The following is a 17,169-nucleotide window of genomic DNA, read 5'->3' on the forward strand; positions in this document are numbered from 1 at the left end:
CCTGGATACAGCACAAAAGCAAACCAGTGCACCCTTCCCCTCTGTGTGATGCTCTTAACCTCTACCCCAATCCTCCTTGCGCAGTCAAGCAGCTGACGCAGTCCACAGCACAATAGCTTGGGGTGGTCCACATGCAACTTTCCATTTAAAATAAAACCAGCTCAAAAGATTTAAATTAAGATTTATTTCTCCACCTTCTCTTCCCCTCACTCTTTATTTTCACTGAGTTGTTAATAGGAACATTCTGACAAACAGCCTGTGGGGCATTTAGGGCTTATAAGTGGCACTGAATTGACTGACAGCACTGGAAACCAAACTCCTATGCACAATAACGGATGCTGCAGGGAGAGCAAGAGCGTAACACGTCACCCAGCACTGCACTGCCGTGGGGACACAGAGGACCCGCCAGCACCCATGACCCAGCAAGTCCTGAACTTTTCAGTCCCACAGGCATATGGGCACTTTGCCCCAGAGTAGGAAGAGCCTGGTAAAGAAACTTTTTGTAATAAGTTACTAGCCGGCAGAATTGCCATGCTTCAATTGTGACAGGATGTCACCACCCAGGGCTGTTCTCCAGTGCTTCAGAGTTTGCTTCTTTGTTTTATTTATTATTTAAAACCTAGTCATCATAAAAGCCATTACCAGCAGCGGTCATGGCCAAGCAGGGAGAGCTCTGTGAACTCTAGTATGCCTTGCCCTCAGCCTGAGATAGAAAAGTTCCCACAATTTCTCCTGGCTTAGCACCATCCTACTCACTGGAGCAAGACCTGAACTTTGGAGCTCTGCTTGGGGGACAAAGCACTCTTCGGCACAGTACCACCCTCCGCCTCAGAGAGACAGGGCTGCTGCACTACACCGAGAGGGTGCCCTCTTGCTTATGCTACATAATTATGAACTACCACTTTGTAAATAACAGAACCACTCCAGGGCACAGGAGGTGCTTTTAAAGTGGTAATTCTGTATCTTTTCATCTATAATTAGGATAATTACTTATTTCTTTTAATCACAGACCACTTAACCACTTCAGTGCAAAGGGCTGGTCTGAGGAGTCTCATTTTCATTCAACATCTAATCTTCGTATTTACCCAAAGTCATTCACTGACTTCATTCACTGTCTGTTCTCTGCCTGGGCCATTTGTTCCTGCAGTCAGGACTGGAGAAAAAGCAGGTTGACTGGAGAGGCAGACTTGATAAGAACTTGCAACTTTTAAAACCTTTCCTTCCTCCACTCCTGCAGGATAGCAAATAACCTCAAAATAGCTATAGAGGACATACAGAAATTGTTTGGCCACTGGCTGTGGGTAGCAAAGGCCTTTATCCAAGTCTAATGGAAAACAGACAGGAAAGGCCATTGTCTGTTCTTCCTTGTGTTGCAAATTGTTCAATTCCCACCAAAGCTCAAATCACTATCTTTGTATGTAGAAGAACCATCATTAAAAGTGGGCCTTTGATCAGAATCAGTTTCAGGTGAACCGAGCACAGTGTACTAACATTGCTGACTCTCTCTGTGCAGCTGACCTTCTCCTTCCCTTGTCCTAAAGACTAAATTCAAGTCATCCCTTGAGACACAGAGATGTTAACATGTTTTCTGTCAGTTCTGCTTAACCAGAGTAAGTCATATTCTTCCCATGGGCTGTCCCTGGACTGCATTGCTTCCAAAGATGCTTGTCAGAAAAGAAGAATTTAACCCATGATCTTATTTTTAGATTATTTTTGGGTTACTGTACAGGTTCAAGAGGGCACATAGAAGCACAAATTCAGTTCTTCATAATCACATTAACATCATTTGTAGACAGGACACGTCACGCCAGATCCATCTGGCAGAGAAAAGCATTACGTTAAAGGTGCTTTAGTGACCACCTGGTCTAATGCATGAATATTGGTCAGGTGAAATGGAAAAGGAGAAGCAGGGCAAACATTACTCAGAACTGTCTCACAGAAACACAGAGAGTACTGGTTTAGATGGACTGATGGTCTCATCTGATATAAATATATCTCCCTTCCTGTCAAACTACTGTGACAGAAGTCTGTCCTGCTATTTAAGTACTAACCTTTCGTGGGCACCTCAAGAGGGAGGTGCAAACCTCCTAGAATAGCCAGTCAATTGTGCAATCCCTCCAGGAGATACATATGCATCTCTCCCTGACTCGTAACATCAGAGATGGTGAAAGGAATGAGACAGAACACCAACATCATTAAGGCAGACATATAAACTCTTCAGATACTTCGAGTGAATAGAATTCAATTCTCCTCTCAGTGTTATGTACTCTATGAAATCCATGTGATCACAGACAGTCACATTGCAGCTTTCACACCAGGAAAGCTTATGCCTGTACCTAAGCTTCAGGCTTTCCTCCCATTCCAATCTAATCTCCACTAATGCTTACTTTCTAAAAATTCCTTTCCTTGAGTGAACATGTAGCTGTTTGGCAACACACAAAAATATTTTTTTAAATATGAAGGAAAATTCATTTTGAGATTCTGCAGATAAACAAAAAAAGTATTTGCTTTTTAGAAAATTAAGATGACCATTCTTTACTAAGAATTCAAAAGTAGCTCGACAGAAGTCCCAGCCTCAGCACACAACTGGTCCTCACTGAGAAAAGCACTGTACTTGGAACAGCAGACATTTTAAAAGCATAAAGTTGAGTGACATTATTTGAGTAGGTTTGGTCAGCATTTCTTAATTAAAAAAGGTATAATGTCCCTGCATGGCAGGGACAAGACACAGGACAAGTGGCTAGGCAGTTTCTCTACAGAAAGGTTTCCAACCTTGTACTATCATATGTTGATAGTACACATAATATCACAACTTGATATTGTACTATCGTATGTTCCCTAAAGCAGCAATGGCTGCAGCTCCAGCTACATGCACGCGCAAGAGTTGGCGTTCAGCTAACCGGATGTATTTTTCTGCCACGACACATGTACTATTAAGAGTGAGAACCACTGCTCCGAAAGAGCCAGAAGACGTGAAAGACATTCTGCAAAGCTGAAATTCATATATGCATTTACTTTAGATAAAAGTTAAGCTTAAGTAAAAAAACCAAACCCAAAGGGTCTGTTTTAATTCTCTTTAGAGAGAGGAATAGCCAAGAGGGCCACAACTCATAAAGCTCCTGGAACGCACTGCAGTGGGTAAATTGTTTCTTAACAATACACGCGCACAAATCCCCCAAACTGGCACTTAACATCAGGGACAACGCTAAATTACAAAATGCTAATGTGGGTGTGGAAAACAGCAGTCAAGGGGTCTGTAACTCTTGCTGAATCTTGACAACTTTAAACTTATATTTAAAGAGAGATGCCACTTCTTCCTCACGACCAATGCAAACCGATGAACTACTCTCCTCATAACACAGCACAGCAGTCCACAGACTAAGAGGATGTCTCTGAGTCAGAGATGATCTTCAGGTCATGTATGTCATCTAGATGCTGAAAAGCTTGCCTGCGAATGATGTTATTTTCTTTCCTTTTTCCTTAAGAAAGTGAGGGAAGTCCTATTTTTAGTTAAATAAATACACAGTCAGGAGTGTAAAAGTAAGCAAAGGAAAAATTATAGTAATGTCAGGAGCCACAGAGCTGACCTGAATGACCCTAACTGGTTTACTGCCAGAGCCGCGACTAATATCCAAACAAGACATGAAATGGTCTCTTCTTAAAAAACTTAACATTTCTGCCTCAATCCGTTAGTTAAAAAGGCAAAAGGTCAAGTTCTATATATGTATATATATACACACACACATACATACATACATATATATAAACCCCTGTATTTACACAGAGAGAGATATATACACACACATGTATCAATAAATAGGATATTTTAAAAAGTCAAAAACACTGCTTGGGAAAGATCTGGTGTGCCTTTTCATGAGGCTTCCACATCATCTGCTTCAGAGGAACAATTAAAAACTATTCCTCAAAGCACATAAGGACAATTTTCCCCAGACTCGCACTGGCATTATCACCATGCCGCAATCCTAGGCTCCTTCAGGCTGGAAATAACAAAGCTGGGAGCCCTTCTGAATCCTGTTTCTAACCTCTCTCAGCCTACAACAGCCTCTAGAACCTGTTATAAGAAAAACAGATTGCTTTGTCTATCTGTTACGGGAAGTAAGCAAACATACTTTCAAGAATAAAACAGCACACAAACAACAAATCGGTAATATTGGAAAAATCAAAGAGCAGCCAAAGCAGATTCTCAATTTAAGGAAGCTATGAAAGCTTTTTCTTACATTCCTGATCTGTTGAAATAGAGAGAACTGAGCCCTCCTCCTTTAAACTGAAAAGCCTCATCATTTCACAAAAACTTTGAGACAGCCACAGTCTCAAAACTCACATCCACAGAAAGCTATATTTTGACAGCCACTGATGGCAGAAGCAAAGATGAAATGTTCTTAATACGCAGACAAAGAAAATATGTCTTTTTATTTTTAAGTTCACAATGTATTTATTTCTCCCCTCTGCCTTCCTAACTTCCTCCCACCGAGCTAAGTTGTGTCAGGCAAAAGGAAAAAATTCACACCAGTTAAGAGTTTCAGTTGTGAAAGAATTCTGATACAGTGATAGTCCTTCTGATAAAAATAGAAAGCATGACACTTGGAAGTGAAATATCTATTGAGAAATAGACCTAAAAAATATTCTAAATGCTATGAACCCAAAACACTGGGCAATGAGTAGGTAACTGGTACAAGTTTGATCCCTTGACAATGATCTGAGTTGCATGGCAAAGTTCTGAAATACTTCTCTCCATACATACATATATACATATATAGTTACTTACAAAGTATCATTTTTATTTTTGTATTTATTTGTTAATCAACTTCAGAACCAATGCAAGCCTTTTAAACAATTATTCAAATCCTGAATTTCAACAACGTTGAATACCTTCTCCCAGCTTCAGCAAGTTCAGCATCTAGAGAAACCAGATGAGCAGTTCTCAGATTGAGGAGTCACCCCGTGGGACTGGGCAGGAGAAAGACAGTTTGAGGACCACTGGACTAAGCCAATGCTGTATAATTGTCACCAAATAATATGTAACCTTTATTAAAAAGGGGGAAGTCTGATTCTTCATTCAAGTAGGTTTAAACCCACTTAAACCCCGTCATGTATGCACAACTGTGTACTGAAACGCCTTGCATCTCTCAAAAAGAAGAAAAACAAAAAAGTAAATAAAAAGAGTTTAAAAAAGGCTTCACATAGTAATATTAAATTCATTCACGATGCATGTTCTGAACAAAATTACAATCCAAACTAGATAGCTTATTTACCACCCCAAATGATTACAGACGTCCATGAGGGGAAGAGAAAGTTCACAGAAGAACTGTAAGTTTTTTGTTTCCCAACTACTGTACATTTTCCATTAGAACTGTGTTAATATAAGCTCTCCTTCAAATACATACGTGTATCCCAAGGAGACTGGAAAAAGTGGACATCCTGTTATAAACTCACTCATGTCCTCACATGTATCCTAAGTGGTAGGCTCAGAGCCAGGAGGAGACAAAAAGCCTCCATCCTCACACCAGCCAATTCCCGAATCTATCTGTATACTAACTCTCGTGCCGCTGAGTAAACTGTGAAGGTCTTAAAACCTTAAGGGGCTGGGGCGGGGTGGGAGAAAAAATTCAAGCAGAATTTTATTCTAGCATCGTCTTGACACAAGACAAAATTACCATGCTGAGCTGAACTAACTGAAAACTTTTTTTAAATTACAAGCATAAATAGTTTAGCTGTCTTTTCGGTGAGTTCAACAGAATGCACGCTGCGAATGTTTACTTGAGATTTGATACAATTCCATTTGTGTACAGCTTTTACATCTGTTGCTAATGATACCAAATTATTGATTGTTCACTTTCTTATATTTATTTAAACATTAACTATATACTCGGCAACCTGATGCTTTGCGTTTTTTTTTTTCCAGAGAACTTTTTATTTTTGCCTGGCTTCAGTTGTAATTACTTTGATCTTCCAGAGTGTATAATTATTTTACTGTTTATTTATTTCTATGAGAAAGGAAAAAAGTTTGACCTAGGAGATCTATATGTGGCAATTTGTAACAGAATCACATAGCTTATGTTTAGGAAATCATGGTTTTGATTAAGAAGCAACCATTTAGTTCCCACTGTTTTATTAAAACAGACATTAGCAGATAATAGGAAACACATTTAACACTGTAGGCTGCATTTAGTTTGCAACGTCAATAAAGTTATTTTGAAGCCCCTTCCTATTTTGCGTTTACCACAGCTCATGTGAATTGTTTTTTGCTTTTACTTTCTAATAACCAGCTCTAGAGTTACACATGGATATGGGTGCTGGTCCAAAGGCTCTAAATTATAGTTTTACCCAATCTATCCAGATTACAACCTGAAAAATGAATTGCTGCACCAACCATCCACCTTCATGGAAAACCTAAGTCCTTTTTTTAAATTATTTTTAAAGGAGTATGCGATGACCAAAGCATATAACTCAAGTCACTGATTTTGCATACTGACTGAGCTGTTCTGTAGGAATGTCTGGCTACAGAAAAGAAACAAAACGTCATGAAAACAGAGATGATGAGAACTTGAAACCACCCAAAGAAGTGCAGAAGTCTTCCTGTTTCCAGGGGGTTTAGATTACCGCCCTGAAGTTGCATGGCTGTTTATTCTCCATGCACCACTGTACCTGCCATAGACTGTTTTCTCTCCCACTCACATGCTTGATGAATCAACACTACTTGAACTGCTTTATAGCAGCTTGTGTTTACTTCACACATACCTTAACCTTCCTTTTTCTCCTGCTACTAACACGCACATACACTTCCAAACAGCAATGACTGGCTGTGTCTCTTTGAATAGCAGATACAGAGTTATCTGGCAAACTCTTCAGGTTTGGATCCTTGACCTCTTGATTGAGGTCTCATTCTGCTTTTACTGCACTTAACAATTTAACTGTGCACTTACTAAGTAAAAAAAGTAAGAACTTAAAGAATTCAGTGCTCTAAGAATGGAAGAAAGTGGAAGACAGCAGTGTGCTAGAAACACTCAGAAACTGTAGTGGCATCTCTACAGTTAAGAACACTACAGTTAAGGGCTTCCAGTGCCTCTGCAACTGGCACCCTTGCCCAGTTTGGGAAAAAGAAGGGGGGGGGGGGGGGAAGCCTGTCTCTGTTCTCCTAGAACAGCAAGTAAAAGCGAATGGTGATGACCTTGAAGCTGTTTGATTCCTTTGATTGTTTTTTAACCAAGAGGATATGTTAGAGCACTTCAAATAAAATTCTTTTATTAAGAGACACAATTCAGAGAAAAGAAACACTTCCAAGTCACACAATGGCAATTTAAAGAGAGAAGAAACTATCCAGTTTATTTGGCGCGAGGGTAACCATGTACTAAAATGTCCAATCAACATTTTTACTTCAAGCCTAAATCATTTTAGTAGGTGAAAAGCAACACCTCCATTTCCTCATCTGCACTGTTACCCCACTTCTGTCTGAACAATCTTCTAGACACGAATAATTTTACCATAAAACATTCTTCTTTTTTTTTCCCCTAGTGAAAATCTAATCACTGCACAGCCCAGGCCTGAGCGTCTTACAGGTATGCTCTGCATAAGCCAGACGTGCAGAGGAAAACCAGATGCCTCAGAACTTGTTCTGATATTTTATGCAATTTTGTTTCATGTGTTCCTAACTCAAGCAGCAGACTCTTTATGGCATTATTATGCAGATTTCTAGTCTGTCCTATGGAAACTAAACAAGCAACCTTTCATGGCTCATGTATGCCAGCCTTTTAAGAGAAGAAGACAGCAGACTCTTTTTAAAAGATGCTAATCTTCATGCGACTACAAATACAATGGTTTCTCAAGAAGGAAAGGATATTACCCTATTTCTGCATAATGCTTGTGAATCCTGTTATGATTTTCCTGGCCACTGAAAGGATCACAGACAGAAACAACAAAAATAGCTTATGTCTTCTTTCAGACAATGAATCTTCCCTTCAGTGGTGTAACAGAGAGAAAACTATGAAAAAACCTATCACAGGGTAAAGCTAATCTCCAAGGCTGATAGACGTTTGGGGAGAGAGGAGCCAGTTGGTATTGTGGAAAAGCTTTTGACTATCCCCAAACTCCTGCTCAAAGCACATGTGTGTTTTAAAACAAAAAATCTACCAAAACAAATGGTCCAGTACTGTCGTGGTTTAACCTCAGTCAGCAACTGAGCACCACACAGCCACTCGCTCACTCCCCCCCGCCCCACCCCGGTGGGATGGGGGAGAGAACTGGAAGAGTAGAAGTGAGAAAAACTCATGGGTTGAGATAAAAACAGTTTAATAATTGAAATAAAATAATAATAATAATAATAAATAATAATAATAATAATAATACACAAAGCAAGTGATGCACAGTGCAATTGCTCACCACCCGCCGACCGATGCCCAGCCAATCCCCGAGCAGCGGCCCCCCCGGCCAGCTTTCCCCAGTTTATGTACTGAGCATGACGTCACATGGTATGGAATGTCCCTTGGGCCAGTTTGGCTGTGCCCCCTCCCAGCTTCTTGTGCACCTCCAGCCTTCTCAGTCGGCAGAGCAGGAGAAACTGAAAAGTCCTTGGCTAGTGTAAGCACTACCTAGCAACAACTAAAACATCGGTGTGTTATCAACTTTGTTCTCATCCTAAATCCAAAACACAGCACTGTACCAGCTACTAGGAAGGAAATTAACTCTGTCCCTGCCGAAACCAGGACAAGTACACATGCAAGTCCCTTCCCAAAGGAAAGAATGAATAAAAGAACAAACTACAGGATGTGACAGATGCTTGTCACATCACTTTATGTACTGTTAGAAGGTGATCAGACATTTCAGTGGTGAGAGTGGGATGAACTTCCGTAGACTAATTTTACTGCCTCAGGCATTCACTGCTAACCAACTAATACCATTTCGTTGTAGTAAAAATACAAACAATGGGCTATTTTCATCTTAACTTCAATGGGTGCAGCGCCTTGTTATTTAGCAATGTCTCCTAACAATCAGGTATTAAATACACTACTGGTATCCAGATTCCACACGATAAAACATGGCAGCAATGCCAGTACACTTAGTAGTATTGAAAACAGAGAGCAAGGGCACGTGTAACTTAGAAAGACAGGTTTTTAGCTTTCATGAATAAAACACAACTAAGGTAATTTACATAGCAATTTAACTTTTAAATCCAGAGCTACTAGAACTTTTTTTTTTCCAAAATGTTTTAGCTTAATTCAAAACACAGTTGATCGTTCAGCACAGCTAAATGGGATATTTTAAGCATGTTTTAAGTGGCCTGTGTTTTCACGCCAGCCTTGTTTGTAAAGTATCAGATTTAATTTCAAATGTGCTGTGACTGTGCCCTCTTTGTAGACAAATTCACTAATTTTATTATAGCTTATTATCACTTTTACTTAAAGCAAATAATCTCAAACTGTCAGCAGAAGTTCAAGAACTTGGAAAGTCACAAAAAATCAATTTACCTTTAATCTTCTTGTACTTTTTGTACCATCTCCCAAACTCCTGGCACTTGGTTGCTGACACATTGGCATAGTATGTGCTATTTACAATGGATGAAATCATACTCTGGAAGTACAGAAAGAAAGACAAAAAGTGTTTTAAAATATCTTACACAATTAGAAATCTTTTCCAGGGAAAGTGAATGACATGCGAGTGCACAATCATCATCCATTTGCAACTTGAAAACCAAAAGAAGTGTCTGATGAGTACACAAAATTGGTTTTATTCTCCATTCTATATTCCCAGCCATAATTAAAATTAGAAAATAATAATTATTATTTCGCATAATAATGCAAAAAAGATGCAGTACAAACCTAGACTGAGAGCTGCAGCTCAGGCCAGGGGGGGCAGTTCTACTTTACTTTGTACTTGTGATATTACAATATCTAAACTTTAGTTGCGTAACAACAGGCGGTGCCATGCTGGGGAACACATGCTCACTGCATGGTGAGAACAAGCATGATTTAGGAACCAGATCCTAAAGGTAAGATTAGATGCTGCAGCATGCATAATCCAAATAAGGCTTTTCAGATGTCTCTGTTCTGCTTCCAAATGCAGCGAGACCACACAGCCAAGAATCGGAGAACATCCGTGCTACTCACTGCAGAACAACAGTTAGGCAAATAAGTTAAATTAATATAATTTATAGAAACGTGTGATTAGCCCTTGTGTGAAAAATCACCCAAAAGAGAAATTAACAGTGTCATTCAGAGCACAGGGAACTACACATACTACAATACAGAACAGCCAAAAGCCACAAAAAAGCTCAACAAAACTGAAATACCACTTGCTTAACCACCACTCCTCTCTACTCCTTGTGAATTCCCTTCAAGCAACTCTTAGTACAAGCCAACTGAAGCAGAGAGGAGCGGAGCTGTTTTGCAGCACCTGATACCCATAAAAATGATACTATATATCTGGGGTGCCTCTGCCCATAGGGTGGGAAAGAGCCTGGTTACTGGTAGTTCTTCCTTTCTATTTTTTTCCCCTCCCTTCACCCCTTCTATAGAGGAGGCATCTTTTTAACAACATTTTGCTTTCCTTTTCCCCCCTCCCGAACTCTTCCAGGGTCAAATCATTCCCAGCACGTGTACATTTCCAGCAAGGAAATGCAATCTAACACCACTAACACATGGGAGCCAATGCACCTTCTCCAGAAATCACCTTTTCCTTATGCCCTCCTTCCTCACTTACGTCAAAGCTCAGAAAAAGCCCTGGCACATTGTATGACCTTTCTGCACAGAGATGAGAGAGCGAGAACAAGCTATTTACCGTGGGTTACAGCTCTGGCCCACCGGCTCCTGCAGGCTCTTGTGCAAAATGGGATCTTGGCCATCTCTGGAAAGCTACAAAGCTTACACGTTGGCTTACTCAATTTTAACAATGCTTTAAAAACAAAAACATCCCCTCCCTCTTCCAGATTTATCCAGCCTTCTACGCAATTCACTGCAATATCACAGGACTCCAGCTGTTCCTGAACTCTGGAGTTTTGGGGACTTAAAAAATGTGAGCAAAACTGAGAGACTTAAGATAACTGGGTGGTGCAGATTAGTTTCAGTCTTCAACAGGTAATTTCACTTTCAGTAAAGAGGCTCTTCTGCCTTTTCACTTCAACTTTTCCACTCGAAGGCTGCTATGGTGCACTGCAGAAGTGTCTGAAGGCTATGAAGTAAGAGCCTTTTTAAGTGGCAGCTTCAATTTCTAAAACTGAGATTCAATTTTCTAATTAAAATCAATATTTTGAGACATAAACCTAGCATTGTGGTAGTCAGCAGCAATTCCCTCCCCATAAATCCTCCCTTGCTCCAAGTCATTTTAACAAGCAATAGTATTCTGAAAGCCTGACATGGAGATAGCCTCTGCTAAGGAAGGATTTTGAACAAAGTTGAGCTAACTTGCTTTTTTTTAGAGTCACATTAGGTAAATTTCCAGTCACTAAGGAAGGGTGGGGAAATTGTTTAGCTCCGTCTACATATCAATTTGGTCCCCCCCCCCCTTTTCCCCCCAAAATCCTCTAGTTCTACAGTAAATCGACATTCCTGAAATTGCAGGGCTATTAAATATCACAAAATATATTAACCCATTAACCTTTATTTGAGAAAGCAAAGCTTAAACTAAATAGTAAAATCAAATAGTAAATCAACCATTGGCGAAAAATCCCCGGACAGGTTCTCTTCAACTGCTTGACAGTAGAGCAGGGGAAGGAACCATAACAACTTTCAAACTGCATATCCTCACTATTAAATGGAAAGGAATCCTAGGGGTATTTCTGCTAGGAATCTTGATAAGTCTGCAGAAAGGAAATATCCATTCAGAAGAGAGTGGCAAAAAAAATTGACTAATTGCGAATTTCTAAATAATGCACATTATTCCTGGGAAAATCCTTAAGTAAGGAATAGATTATATGAAGTAGCAGGTATGTTCGGTATGTGTGTGGCCATGACAGTCACGTGGAATGAAAACTACTTAGACCAGGAGCTAAGAAATATCCGCACAAAGAAAATCCAGTGCAGTAAGTTCAAGGAGAAAAATATGGGATGTGCTCACATCCCAAGAACTCTTGCTCCAGCAAAGAGACAAAACTCATGGTCAGGGCTAAAATGAGTTATACAATATACAGGAAAGACAGAGGTCTCTATGCAAAGATGGAAATGCTGAAATAATTGGATTTCTTTCTGCCACACACACTCCCCCCACCTACCCTCCTTCCCCCCTGCTTGGTTAACTGGGATTTATTTGTTTGAAAAGGAGCCGTATGCTAAGAGTAGCTAAGCTGCAGCCACATAATACACCTAGCAGAAAAAAACAGAACAATTTTAAATCAAAGTGAATGATTACATTTCCCATTAGCGGCAATCAGAATCCCCATCTGGGCTGCATGGAAAGCTCGGGCACTGAGAACCAGAGACAGAGCACCGTCGCTGGTGGGAGCGGAGCTCCCTGCGCTGCCCCTCTCCACTTCTGTACTTGAGGCACTGTGAACACATTAATAAACAGCAGCATTTACTCTGCAGTTTGACTCCTAAGAGACCACTCTGCAATTTGCTGCTGTCAATAATATATTAACCACAAGGGGGTTGTAATGACATTTCACATTTGGCACGATATTTTTTTAAAACTGATTTGGGAGAAGGAATTGTATTAGAGGCATATTCAGATGAATGTAATAGACAGCTCCTCTACAACCTTCCATTGTATCTCTTGCATTTTGTGAGCCAAAACAAAAGAGACTGAAACTTTTTATGGCAATAATAACAATAACAATACAAGCTGCATTCTTGCAGTCCCAGTTCAAGGGTTAGTCATTACTCGAGGTCACTTACACCTGCCCTTAAAAGTAAGCAAGCTCAATTTTCTACAGAAGGATCTCCTTTTAGTTTTGTCCACTAAATAAATACTGGGGCAAGGATTTTTGCTGCTGCAGTCCTTCAGTAATTTTGTAAATATATTTCAGACTGAGGCTATAGAAGGATTAAACCAACTGCAGCATTTCTACCTGGTAGGCTTTGAAACTGAAGTGGGAGGGAAAAGACCCAGACAACAAGTGAATTCTGCATATGAAATGATGCATAGTTTAGTTATACTGGATATTGAAGAACACTGGGCAGAGACAACCATATGCTGCAATCATCATTAGCTGACCAGATTCCACAGATAATTCTATTTAAAGAAATTACACTTAAACTGTGTGAAAAGAAAAATACTTTCGTATTCAACACACTTACGCTCCGTGCATATCTAGAGTCACTGCTACTCCTTTGGTAAATAAGGCAAGTTACATGGCTTTTCCTCACACAGCCTTTCCATTCCTGTTAGTTCTGCAGACCCAACATGGCTAAGGAAGATGAGGAACGTGATTCCTACCAATTGCAAAGACCTAAATTCTGCTCTGTATCTCACCTCTGTGCTTTCCCTGGAGTTGCAATCATAACACAGTGAGGCAAATTTGTGCTGGTTATACACAGAAAGAATTCTCTTGGTTCACTGAGGCTTTAGATCATGAATTGCAGGATGAGTGTACAGTACAATGCAAGACAGGCAACCACAGGAAAAAAAATGTTAGATACAGGCTAGCAAAGCAACGGATTTTTAGCAAGCAGGGATTACTGACGTTTTGACTTTTTTAAGATACAACAGACAGATTAACCTATGATTCTAACAAAGTTTTTAGAAGGCAACATATTTTTCACTCCTAGCAAAGTTACTTGGTCTGGGTGCTGAAGTGTTTTTCTGTTTTTTCTGAAAGGCAAGGAGGACTCGGTCATGAAAATTTTATGAATCTCTTGTTATGACAATCTGCAGTACAAATAGAACTCATGATATCTGTAGGAACCTGTGTCTTAGTGTCTTAGACATGACATCACTGCCGTTTATAAAGCAGTCATGGAGAATGAGACTGAGTTTTTGTTCTTTTTTTAACATAATCACATATACATTTTTTGTTGCTGTTTCCTAGAAATTGGGGCACAACTGTTAAAACAGCATACTTTTTATCATAGTTGGAGGCTGATGAGAGCTACCTACAGGTTAGTGCGGGAGGCAGGCCTTTGCTAGTGGGAAGAAGCAACTCAAATCTTGCATTTGAGGATCATCAGTCCTATTGCAAAAGGTTCAGAATGAAGAATTTACATCTCACTGAACAGCAGGATAAAAATCAACCAATTCATTCATAATTTCCACCTGGCAACCCACTAAGAAAACAAAGTATAAAGATACTTTTTTTCATATTAATTCAAATTTCTTCTTTCTAAAGAAAACAAGAAATTGATGTGATATTTATGGAATTGTTTAGTCTAAGCCCTTTACTGAACAAATATGAGCTTTAGATCTTGTAAATCTGGCTTTCCCTAAGCCTGTTAAAAACACTGACCTGTGAGAGTGGGCATTCTTTGGCTAATGTGCTCTGATTCATCTCTTTGAGCAGTTCCTTTAAGGCATTGCGAACTGTGGCATGGTTCCACTGCTCTGCTGGCAAGTCTTCCAACTTTGAACAACTGTTAAAACAGAAAGCAAAAAGTAGATAGAATCACCACCTTCATAGATGCTTACTCTTTGCGTACAAGTGCTATAGACCTTTAAGCAGCGAGCACAACCTTGGAGTTTCCTGCTTAGCCAGCCCGTCAAGGTGTTTCTCCCCTCTTTCCCCTCCCCACCAAGCCCGACTCCCAGAAGATGTGTAGTTTAACTAAAAGAATGACAGTACATGGCAGGAATAGCAGCTAATCCTACTATGATATTATACGTGTGCATAACCATTCCCTCTGGGGCCTGGTGGAGAGCAAAGAAACTGCATAAAGCAAGCCCCAGAAATGGCTGGATAAAGCCATCCTCTCCAGACAAAGAAAGATACTCCTGCTGGCATAGAAAAATAACTATATATGCCACACTGTCACTAAGAAAATCACTAAACAGTAAGGGCCCACATTGTGTGGCGGCAAGGCTTTGAGCAGTGAGTCTGAAAAATTAATTTTATTTTATACCAGTTCTTATACTGCCCTCATCGCTGAAGTATCCGAGAGCCTTTCAGAAACACATTAAGCCATATGCCCAACATCTGTCACATGTAGTTCCTCCTCACTTTCATTCTACAAGAACTGCGTATGTAGTGAAGCTTTTGTCTTCATGTGACTTGTGCCTCTTTTAATTTAACAAGCTTATGGTCTGTGTCTACATACATGGGGACAGACCCGAGAAGCACATCAGAAAGTTGGGAGAAGCTTGTCATTGCCATTCATGCCTGAGAAACTTAGTGCACGCTCTCCAATCGGCCTCCGAGGTGGTTCTGCCTTCTGCCTGTACAGCCCAGCTTTATGCTCGGAGTTGAAAGTTCAGTTGTGCTTGAGGAGTTCAAGCAGTCAATGACCATCTTTATCTCAAAGTCACACGCTATCTGTTATTTACATGGCATCCAGGCATTCAAGCACTTTGAAGATAAAGAATGAGACCTTCATCTTGGGTTGATACCCTGCAGTAATACAGATGTGACAATAGGCTAGATGGACTCCTGGTAGCTCACACTTTTGAGGAGATGAGTTACTGCACTCCAGTTTTATAGCGGCTACAGGCTCTAGATGCTCTTTTACAACTATGCTGCAGAGATGCAGTCTAGCTGAGAAATGACAACAGTATATAAAACCAAGGAAACGCCTGTTAGTGGGAACTGGAAGCCCCAAGCCCCATCAGAGATATAACAGGAAAGAAATGTTGCTGTTTGGGACGTTAATGTCAGTGAGGCACCAACTACTGCCAAATTCCAAACCGAACTGAACAGTTGGAGGGTATGTACCTGCCACCAAAGGACACAGACACACATCCCAATGGACCCCTCTTCTGTTCAAGCTGAGCTTCAAAGAATTGTGGGCAAATTATTCCAGGCTGTCTGTTATTTTTGCCTCTTTCCTCTGACATGTCCTGGCCATAGAGCTACAGCAGTCTGTGTAATGTAGGCTTACCAGCAGGTCTAGAGTGTGCCATGCACTGCCAGGGACCTGCCACACCACCTTATGCAGACATCAGTAACTATTTGAGGACTCTTTTGAAGGCTGATAGAGAGAAAGGGGGAGAAAAAGTGGGAGGGGGGGAAGGGAGGGCAAGTAAGTGTAAAAGTGTCAGGAGCTTTTGCTTTTCTAATCAGAACTAGCATTCAGGGGAGGAAAATATTTTCCAAATGCCAAATGGAGCTGCAGTAACACATCCCTTCCTCATTTTCTCGCCTTTTCACTGGGAAGACCACTGGAGAAAAAAGGAAAGTCAACAAGCTCCCCTCCTCCCCATCTCAGCAACTGGCAGTAGAAGACCTGGATTCTCACAATGCAGCCCCTGGAAAAAGGCAAGGAGTTTATTTTTTTTGATACAATAAGGCCTCAGAAATCCATTAAATTAGGGATTGTGGAAAGGTCTGCCTTTAAAGGCCCCGTATCTTTACTTGACTGCGTTTCTGCCCCTCCCCTCTCTGCTGCCATATTGCTACTTCAGAAAACATACAAAATCAGCTGGAACATGCACCAAAAAGCTGCCAGGTGACCCACTCTTCTCTTCATTTTTCTTTTCATTTCATCAAAAGACCAGAAATTAATGAAGACAGGATGTGCTAATCTCTGTAGTAATGCTGTGATCGACAGAGCAGCTCAGAGAATAGAGAAGGACAGATGTTCAGAAACACCCACCTTTGTAATTGGATTTTCAATGTCACAACATGATAGACATCTTGTAGCATGTCGGCTACTGTCGCATCTGGTGCATCAGTCACATAACTGAGAGGGAGGGGATTCCACCTCCCAAGCTTGATTATTCCTGAAAAGAAAACAAAAAATTCATACTTTATATTTTATCGGCCATTTACTAAACCCTTTGATAAGCTTGTTTGTTCACGAGATTCAAGATCTGCCTTGAGATTTATTGCAGTCTTGCTCAAAAAGATCTGTTGTACTGACTCCTGAAGCAAACAATGGGGAAGAGTAGGAATAGATTTTAAATTCTTAGCAGAGAGCTGCTGACATGTTTCTGGCTCTTAAATTACTTCACGGAAGCACAGGAGGCTTCCTCCCTTCACATCTTTCATCATCCCACTAAAGCCTAGTTCTCTAAGTTAGAACAAGCTTTAAATATTCTATATTTTGCAGTCTACAAAACCCTTCAGTAAATAAATGC

General features: G+C 40.4%; 1 protein-coding gene across 5 annotated transcripts in view; it reads right to left on the bottom strand.

Annotated features, from left to right (window-relative positions):
- SATB2 (SATB homeobox 2) overlaps positions 1 to 17,169 on the bottom strand; it is a 140,761-nt gene that overhangs the window by 59,941 nt on the left and 63,651 nt on the right. For all 5 annotated transcript variants that reach the window (XM_076342311.1, XM_076342314.1, XM_076342312.1 and 2 more), the window contains 3 exons: positions 16,686 to 16,812; positions 14,390 to 14,513; positions 9,483 to 9,585 (listed from right to left, as the gene is read on the bottom strand). In XM_076342311.1, coding sequence (XP_076198426.1) covers positions 9,483 to 9,585; positions 14,390 to 14,513; positions 16,686 to 16,812 — 354 coding nt within the window. The remainder of the gene's footprint in view (positions 1 to 9,482; positions 9,586 to 14,389; positions 14,514 to 16,685; positions 16,813 to 17,169) is intronic.

This window comes from Aptenodytes patagonicus, chromosome 6 (assembly GCF_965638725.1).
Source record: "Aptenodytes patagonicus chromosome 6, bAptPat1.pri.cur, whole genome shotgun sequence".
Lineage (NCBI taxonomy): Eukaryota > Metazoa > Chordata > Aves > Sphenisciformes > Spheniscidae > Aptenodytes > Aptenodytes patagonicus.